At 36.5% G+C, this 9,797-nt stretch overlaps 1 protein-coding gene across 1 annotated transcript in view; it reads right to left on the minus strand.

The window, feature by feature from the left end:
• Positions 1-1,912: 1,912 nt before the first annotated feature.
• The window catches only part of LOC121388214 (putative GPI-anchored protein pfl2), a 62,536-nt gene continuing 54,651 nt past the window's right edge, over positions 1,913-9,797 (minus strand). Inside the window, exons 5-9 of the mRNA XM_041519481.1 lie at positions 8,721-8,868; positions 7,562-7,771; positions 6,609-6,785; positions 4,738-4,893; positions 1,913-2,592 (exon numbers count right to left, since the gene is read on the minus strand). Coding sequence (XP_041375415.1) covers positions 2,393-2,592; positions 4,738-4,893; positions 6,609-6,785; positions 7,562-7,771; positions 8,721-8,868 — 891 coding nt within the window. The 3' untranslated portion in view covers positions 1,913-2,392. The remainder of the gene's footprint in view (positions 2,593-4,737; positions 4,894-6,608; positions 6,786-7,561; positions 7,772-8,720; positions 8,869-9,797) is intronic.

Genomic DNA, 9,797 nt, shown 5'->3' on the forward strand with positions numbered 1-9,797 from the left:
TCGTGTGAATATAAATGTATATACTAGATCTGTATATACTGAATTCTGGAAAAAAAATACAAACAAAAAGATAGAAAAACTCATCGCCAATATCGGTTACGTCGCATAGTGTACACAGTTATTTTGTTCTGATTGACGACACCACTAGAGCACATTGAATAATTAATTAATCATCGGCTATTGGTAATTTGGTAATTCTGACACATAGTCATCAGAGGAAACTCATTACATATCCTTAATGAAGCAAGGGATCTTTTATATGCACTGTCCCACAAACAGGAAAGTATATACCACGGCTTTGGCCATTTGTGGTGCACTGGTTGGAACGAGAAAAACCTAATCAGTTGAATGGATCCACCGAGGAGGTTCGATCCTGCAACGCAAGCACCTCAAGCGAACACTCGACCGACTGAGCTAAATGCCGCCCCCCATAGTGTACAAAGTCTCTCATCTGTAGGTAGGTTATTCCTACGACCAAACGTCAAACAGAAATTTGTTTTTCATGACCTCGGCTATACAGATTGGTTTTTCATGACCTCGGCTATACAGATTGGTTTTTCATGACCTCGGCTATACAGATTGGTTTTTTATCACCTCGGCTATACAGATTGGTTTTTCATCACCTCGGCTATACAGATTGGTTTTTCATCACCTCGGCTATACAGATTGGTTTTTCATCACCTCGGCTATACAGATTGGTTTTTAAGGCATCTTACCCAAGCAGTTTTAACACGTGCTAAACATTTTTAAAAGACACACCCAAAAACATATAATATGGCATACATATTTACAATACTATTCTATGTGTCTAAAATGTAATTCTAATATTACACAACAAGAAATTGTAATGAGATTGTAAGACAATTGTAACATAACAAAAATACTGTAGTTTTAATTTTTGGAACTCTCACAAACTAGAAGGGTTTTATATCAGTAGACAGATTTTATACTATAGATATCATAAACCCCGTTCACATACAGACATTTGCATACAAGAGTATTTCTTTTTATATATATGGAAATTTGCATACTTGATTAAATTTGCATACATGAGTAAATATACTCACATATGTAATCTTTATAGTGGAGACCACATGCAAATTAACATTTGCATATAAGTAAAACTATTGTCCGAGTATTTCAGACAACTTTTGGTCATGTGTACGCATAGCAAAACTTGCTTACTTCACCAGTCCATGGATTTTAGTTGAAAAGAGATTATACTCAGGCCACCTTCGTTTTACACAGTAGTCATGTAAACGCTTAGCAAACATAGTTTTACACACGTGAGTAAAATATGCATATATGTATATTTACCCATGAGTGTAAATTTTGGTCATGTGAACGGGACTTAGACAAATAACTTCCCTTGTCTCACAATGAAAAACAACTGCTATACGTTTTACAGATACATTTTCATTTCATTTCAACTTATATCCAATTAAGGTTCAAGCACGCTGTCCTGGGCACACACAACTATTTGAGCTGTCTGTCCAGGACTGGGTTAGTTGTTAGTTGGTTAGTGGTTAGTGAGAGAGAAGAAGATGTAGTGGCCTTACACCTACTCACTGAGCCCTTAAGAACTCGCTCTGGGTTGGAACCGGTACCGAGCTGCGAACCCTGTACCTACCAGCCTGTAGTCCGATGGCTTAACCACTGCGCCACCGAGGCTGGTTTACAAATACACAACTATTACAGTTCGAGATATATACATTAATCAGTTCCTTCATTATGGTTATGCATTTTCAGCAAGGACATAATTTTTGGTATGTTATCAAGTAATAACAGTTAAAGTTCATGGGCCGAATTTACAAAGCGTGTTTTTGACATCTGCGTGTATAATCACTTGCATTTACCATGCTGAAACACCTGCATTTAAAAAAAAAGAACCCCCCCCCCCCCCCCCCAAAAAAAAAAAAAAAAAACCCCCAAAAAACCCAAAAAAAAACCCAACCAAACAAACCAGGTGTCGTAAATTCTGCTCGAGGTGTTTAAAATAGTACATCAGATTATGGTTTCAAGTTCTGACAATTCAGTCTCTCTGTTTGTCTGTTTGTTTGTATGTCTGTCAGACTTTCTCCATCTGTTTATTATTAACATATTGTTATTGTTCTGTATGTCATGTTTCTGAAAAAATTTCAATTGTAAAATGTTGGAAGAATATCACTGACGAACCACAATCGAAATTATTACTACCTGTTGATGTCTAATGAATATACAAATCATGAATAATCATTGTGTATTTTGTAATTAGGTTTAGTTGTTTGTTTTTGTTGTTGTTTTTTCTCCTTTTTTTTTTTTTTGCTGTGTGTGTGTGTGTGTGGTTTATTTTGTTGGATTTTTTTTACAAACAAAAACAAAATTAGTTTTAGTGACATCATCCAATCAGAATTTAACAATAAGATGGTGGTAAACAGTTCTTTCCACCATATATAGTCATATCAAGTGTATTGCACAGTTCGTCACAACAGAGGCAGTATGTACTGAGACCAGCAGTTATGTAGTTTTCCACTCGGAAACAGCTACCTGTGGCCTGTGCTGCAGCTATTTTTACTGGTTCCATCACATAGGAGAGACACCCACGGTAGACATCTGAAAAATAGGACAGGACGAGAATATTTCTCTAATGACCTCTGAGCATATTTTCAACCACGTCTTTTTGGTATCTTAAATCTGAACGACAAAACCGTTATCCGTAATCAAAAGTTTGTTTTGTTTCACGACACCACTAGAGCACATTGATTAATTAATCATCGGCTATTGGATGTCAAACATTTGGTAATTCTGACATATAGTCTTAGAGAGGAAACTCGCTACATTTTTCCTAATGCAGCAAGTTACCCATAATCAAGTCCGTTATTTCTGTACAGGGCATTTGGCAAAATAGTAATTGATACGTATACCATGAATCTCTACCTGGTGCCTCGTCTATAGGAGGACAGCCACTCCCGAGGATATCATTTACTGGACAATATATCCGTCTTACACCGCCGAAAAGAGGACTGCCAGTCCCAGACTAGTTTACAAAATAAAACTGGTACAGGACAGAGCTCATTGGAATACATACAGCTGTGATGACTTGTGATAATATCTGATGTTCACGAAAAGTCAGTATATCCAGTGCACCACGACTGTTATATCAAAGGCCGTAGTATGTGCTATCCTGTCGGTGGGATAGTGCATATTAAAAATCCCTTGCTACTAATGAAAAAATGTAGCGGGTTTTCTCTCTAAGAATATATGTCTGAATTACTAAATGTTTGACTTTCAATAGCCGATGGTTAATAAATCTATGTGCTCTAGTGGTGTCGTTAAACAAAACAAACTTATGGTATTTTATATTTTGAACTTGAGCATACCATTTCATTTCTTTGATGAATCTCTCGACTATAAATCATAATTACCAAATGTTTGACATCCAGTTGAACAGAACAAACTTTTAAACTTGAAAGTGATTTGCAAAAGTCCGTTTTGTTCAATGCCTGTAGATTTGCAAATCAGTATTTATTAAGTGTAAATATAAACAATTTTAAGGTAAATAATGCTGTGTCTATAAACATTCTGTGTCTATAAACATTACATGCTCAACCTTACTTCACTACAGTTTCAGTTAAAGTTTGTTTTGTTTAACGACACCACTGAAGCACATTGATTAATTAATCATCGGCTATTGGATGTCAAACATTAAATCTAATTAAAATTAGCTCCACTATTACATGTGGATCTAACAGCAGCCCTTTGGAGCTCATGTCCAGTTGACCTTTCATTCGACCAATCAAAACCTTACTTGCAACATTGAAATAGACCAACAAGTTCGCCTATTGCATAAATAGTCTCGCCCGATATTTTTAGAATTTCTATGTTCCCGAATAACGCTATAAAAGGCGAAGTGTAATTGGTCGATATTTAAATTGTTATTTATAGATGAAATGTCATCTGGACATGACAGTCCATGCAATGCTGTTAGATCTACTGGTAGACCAAGTAGAGCTAATTTTAATCAGATTGTCAAACATTTCGTAATTCTGACACGTAGTCATCAGAGGAAATCGGCTACATTTTCATTTCAACTTATTTTCGTGCTTATAATCCAATTAACGTCCAGGACAATGGGTTAGTTGTCAATTGGTTAGTGGTTAGTGAGAGAGAAGAGGGTGTAGTGGCCTTACATCTACCCATTGAGCCCTCAAAAACTCGCTTTGGGTTGGAGTCAGTACCGGGCTGCGAAACCTGTAACTACCAGCCTGTAGTCCGATAGCACTTTCCAAGTGACAGGAAATCACATACTACGGCCTTTGGCCATTTGTGGTGCACTGGTTGGCCATGTATCTCAAGCGAGCACTCAACCGACTGAGTGAAATCCCGCCTCTTGCATGATTCACCTTACTTCACTGCCCTTTCAGAATGAATGAATCAATGAAAGTTTAACGACATGCCGTTTTAGGTGATCGATTCAGGGGATCGACTGATTACATCGAAAACCTGACGTCCTAGAGTCGAAGTCAGAGGATGGATTTTTTATCACCCCAAACTCTCGTATTTTGAAGTCTGTACATAACAATTTTAACTCAAAAACGGGGGTGGGGGGTGGTAGAGGGGTTGGTAGCGAGTCGGTACAAAAATAATGTGGACACAATAATTGAGGACAAAGAGTCCACTTTTAACCGCCTGCTAGGTACACTTTTCGGCTATGTATAAGCATTTTGGGAAATAACAACAATTTACAAAAGTTCTTACAGTTGTAATCTGGTGCCCTGACTTCAGAGAAACAAGCCGTGTCGCATGTGGTAGTCATGCCATACTGCACCGTATCCATGGTTCCATTTGCCTGGCACCGTCCGTGGTATTCACGACTTGTACACTGATGACATCGCTTAGAGACGGAGCAATTACCTGAACACAGAGGGTTCAACATAATTAATGGTTAAGAAGAAGTTTGTTTTGTTTAATGACACCACTAGAGCACACTGATTTATTAATCATCGACTAGTGGATGTCAAACGTGGTAATTTTGACATATAATCTAAGAGAGGAAACCCGCTACATTTTTTCCATTAGTAGCAAGGAATCTTTTATATGCACCATCCCACAGACAGGATAGCACATACTACAGCCTTTGATATAACAGTCGTGGTGCACTGGCTGGAACGAGAAATAGCCCAATGGGCCCACCGACGGGAATCGATCCCAAACCGACTGCGCATCAAACGAGCGCTTTACCACTGGGCTATTTCTCGCCCGTATAGTTAATGGTTAAAGTGGCAGACCCTAGTTTCAACCCATGAAAATGGACAGTAAGTTTGGTCAATCTATAAACCAGGGACCCGTTTTTCGAAACGATCTTAGCGCTACTTAGGTAGCAATATATTGAAGGTGATCTTAGCTCTAAGATCGTTTCGTAAAATGCGGCCCTGTAGCCCATTTGGATAAAGTTACAATAGAGGGAATCAGAAGAAGTTTGTTTTGTTTAATGACACCACTAGAGCACATTGATTTATTAGTAATCGGTTATTGGATGTCAAACGTGGTAATTCTTACTTATAGTCTTAGAGAGGAAACCTGCTACATTTTTCTATTAGTAGCAAGGGATCTTTTATATGAATGACAGGATAGTACATACCACGGCCTTTAACATACCAGTTCGCGAATTATTTGATTGGTTCCCTACGTTGCCATTTGGTTTAACGTGAAACGCATAAACCAGTCTGTCGGATGTTTTTCTGCTCGGTCTGGCAGCACCTTGCTCAGTGGAAACTAAAACATTGGTGTCCAATCAGTGATCATATCACGTGTTCGGGAATGATGAGCATACCATGCCCCATCGGTGGCATGCGCCTTAAGGTTGCATACCACCATTACATCCTCCATGCATTTCAATGTTAATACTGCCTCAGAGTAAATGGTGTCAAAAATGGCATAATACCACAACGAATAAGTGACAACTACCTTTTCAAGCTGTGGTCATTTTTCAAGTGGCATTAAAAAAATAGAAACAGGTTGACCACAAAATGTTTGAGTTATCCACCCATAAGTTAGAGCACCGTCTCATTTAGTTCCTCTTCACCCATTTCCATGTGACCGCATGCCACACTTAGAAATGCAGTTACTTGTACTTAGTAATAACAGTAACAAATAATTTACAAACGCTGGGTTATTTCAATATCACACAGGTCAACCTACCTGTGATCGTCAACGAAAAGTTCGAAAGAAGCTTTTATCAATTTTTAATTCTTTTTTTTTAAATGAAAAACTATTTGCTAAACCGGACTATATTAAGCTGCTACAGCTAGTAACGACACGACAAATGGGGGTGTTGTGCCTTAAACAAAGCCAATATTCAGTTGTTTTTATACAAACAATGAAAATCATATACAAAATTTCACACTAAACAAAAGGATGAAAAAGCTTGTACAAAAAAAACAGATATTGAAAAAGTATTAAAGGTAAAGGACAGACTAGTTTGTAAATGGATAGTCATAATTGTCATATATACACATTTCCCCCGAATTTATAAATGTTCTAACCGATTGTTTAATTAAACGTAGATTGGTTGGTTGATTGCAACTAGCGATAATGTACAGTTTAACAGTTTCTATTAATAATTGTACCTTTCACATTGGTTATTGGTAACGTTGCTATTGTTGTTGTAGTTGTCGGGGTTGTTGTAGTTGTCGGAGTTGTTGTAGTTGATGTTGTAGTTGTCGGGGTTGTTGTAGTTGTCGGGGTTGTTGTAGTTGTCGGAGTTGTTGTAGTTGTCGTCGGAGTTGTATCGGGCGTCTCTGTTGCTAATAAGAAAATAGTAATATTAAAATTAACCAACTAACAAATGTTAGAGGGTTTTCAGTTTTCAAATGTGAATAATCTAGCTTGATCTATATCTTTAGATCGGTGAAGAATAAAATGGTGTCGCTATGTCAAGAAAATGAGTTAACCATTTAACTTACTTAACTAATTGTTATGAAATAGTTGTCTACTACTAAGTAATGGAAAAGGAAGGATATGAATTAGGCCTATTGTGTTAAAATTATGGGTTAAAATTCTTTGTATAGCTTACCTAATTTTAGCATAAAATACTTTATTTGAATTTTTACTTTTTTCTGTTGTTTTAGACAAACTTAAAAAAATCGATTTACGCTATGTACAGTTTATTGCACGGTAAAGACTGACATGTGACATACAAAAATCTTAAAACTTAACCTCGTAACCCCAGAATATCTCAAGTTATAGCCATTAGCGTGTGTTTAAAAATGTGTCTGAAGTGAACTGGGTTTCATTATTTAAATCAAACTGTCCAACAATCCTGTCACCTTCATATTACTTTTTGATACCTAGAGCTAACGAAACAGACGTTATAGTAACTTAGTAATAGACGTTAGATTTATGTGTTATATTTTAATATAAATTATAATTTAAAACATTTTAAAATTTAAATTCCCCCCCCCCCCATTAAAAATACAATACAATACAATACAATACAATACAATACAATAATAAATAAATAAATGAATAAATAAATAAATAAGTCAGTATAACAGAACATCTATATGTTATTTTATAAAACCTTTTGGCTTGGTCGTTGTCAAGGGTGGAGAAGTTGTTAAAACAGTTGTCGGTGTTGTCATTCTTGACTCTTTTGGCGTGGTCGACGTCAACACTGACGATGTTACTGTTGACACATTTCGAGTAGTGGATGGCGGGAATGATAATGTCATTGGTGTAGTTGGTGATGTCGATTCGGGTTGGCCATTTTTAAGTGGCTGATGACCCAACGCTAAAAATGATAAACAAAACTGGAACCTATATAACTGTAATTATATCAAACTGAGGCGGGACGTAGCCAAGTGGTAAAGTGCGGTCGATTTAGGATAGATCCCTGTCGGTGGGCCCATTGGCATATTTTTCGTGACAGCCAGTGCACCACGCCTGGTGTATCAAAGGCCGTGGTATGTGCTATCTTGGCTATGGAATGGTGCGTATAAAAGATACCTTGCTCCTAATGGAAAAATGTAACGGGTTTCCTCTCTAAGACTATATATCAAAATTACCAAATGTTTGACATCCAATATCCGATGATAAATAAATCAATGTGCTTTGGTGGTGTCGTTAAACAAAACAAACTTTAACTTTTGTATGAAATTGCACCAAAAAGACATTTCTATGGTTATCAGAAGCAGTGATTTCATTCTTTACATTCCACGCCAGCACAGCGCACGTGGAAAACGGTCTTCAGTAAAAAAAAAAAAAGTATTCAGTAAAATAAAGTAAACTAATGTTAAAAATAATAATATTAAATTATATGAAAAAAATAAAACCCCAACAGCAAACCAACAAAAATGTCACAAATACACAATTACGCCAAACCTCTCCCCCAACAAAAGTTGGATTATAAAGGGCTCCCCCCCCCCCACACTTTTCACTGGTATTAATAAATACTTGATAAAATGGTATCTATACTAAAATAAATAAATAAATAAACTGGACATGAATGCCTATATTTAATTTATTAATACAAATTACACATCACAACAGGGTTATAAAGACAAACACCCCTTTCCATCCAATAAAACAAATGTCTATTTAAATGGGTGATGGTCGGGGGGTGGGGGTGTTGGAGCAGTTAAATATTAATTAGTTTTCTAAGTGCAGAATCATCAGACTATGTAAATGAGTTGTAATAAACATGAAACTGACATATCAGTAATTATCGTTGTTTTGCTTACATTTAGATGCGTCTGCTCTAACTACATATATTGTAACAACTACAGAGGCAGACACCAGAGAAACCACGACAAGCACAGCAACCAACAGCACAAGACACCGCTTCCGTGTCCAATAACCAGCGCTTGTCTTCTTGTCCGCTATCGAATTCTGTAAAACAGAACAACTGTGATAAATCTGAAAGACAAAACACCGCTTCTGTGACCAATAAAACAGAACAACTGTGATAAATCTGAAAGACAAAACACCGCTTCCTTTGACCAATAAAACAGAACAACTGTGATAAATCTGAAAGGGGTTTCAAACCCAGTACCTACACACTTTAAAGCTGATGGCTTAACCACTACGCCATTTAGGACGTAACAAACACTGAACTACATATTACAAGCAAAATGTAATTTTTAGATAAAAAGTGCCCTTTTTGTCTGTCCGAAGAAGATTGTACTGAATACTTTATTTGTTACTGAAGTCCCGTTTCATGTGCGAGGTTTCTGATGCGGCGCTGGCGTGGAATGTGAAAACGGACGCGACTCAAATGAAATCACTGCTTCTCATAACCATAGAAATGTGATTTTGGTGCAGTTTGATACAACAGTTAAAGTTAAAGTTTGTTTTGTTTAATGACACCACTAGAACACATATACTTATTAATCATCAGCTATTGGATGTCAAACATTTGTAAATTTGACATATAGTCTTACGGAGGAAACCCGTTACATTTTGTCATCTTTTATATGCATCATCCCACAGACAGGATAGTACATACCATGGCCTTTGATATACATGTCGTGGGGCACTGGTTGGGACGGAAAAAACACAATCAGTGAATGAGTGGTTAGATCAAAAAAAATTTTTTTTATTATTATTATTTTTTTTTAATTATTATAATAAAAAAAATTAACATTTTTTTAAATTATTATTATTATTATTATTATTGTTGTTGTAAATGCCAAACTACCTACCTTAGCTAATGTTTTTCGGCACGTTGCTAACGGAAAATTTATGAAACTATTATGGATAGAATATTACAAAATTGTGCAAACCCAGTTTAGGACCAATTGCATGTACATTGTATACAT

Source organism: Gigantopelta aegis, chromosome 14, assembly GCF_016097555.1.
Source record: "Gigantopelta aegis isolate Gae_Host chromosome 14, Gae_host_genome, whole genome shotgun sequence".
Classification (NCBI taxonomy): Eukaryota; Metazoa; Mollusca; class Gastropoda; order Neomphalida; family Peltospiridae; genus Gigantopelta; species Gigantopelta aegis.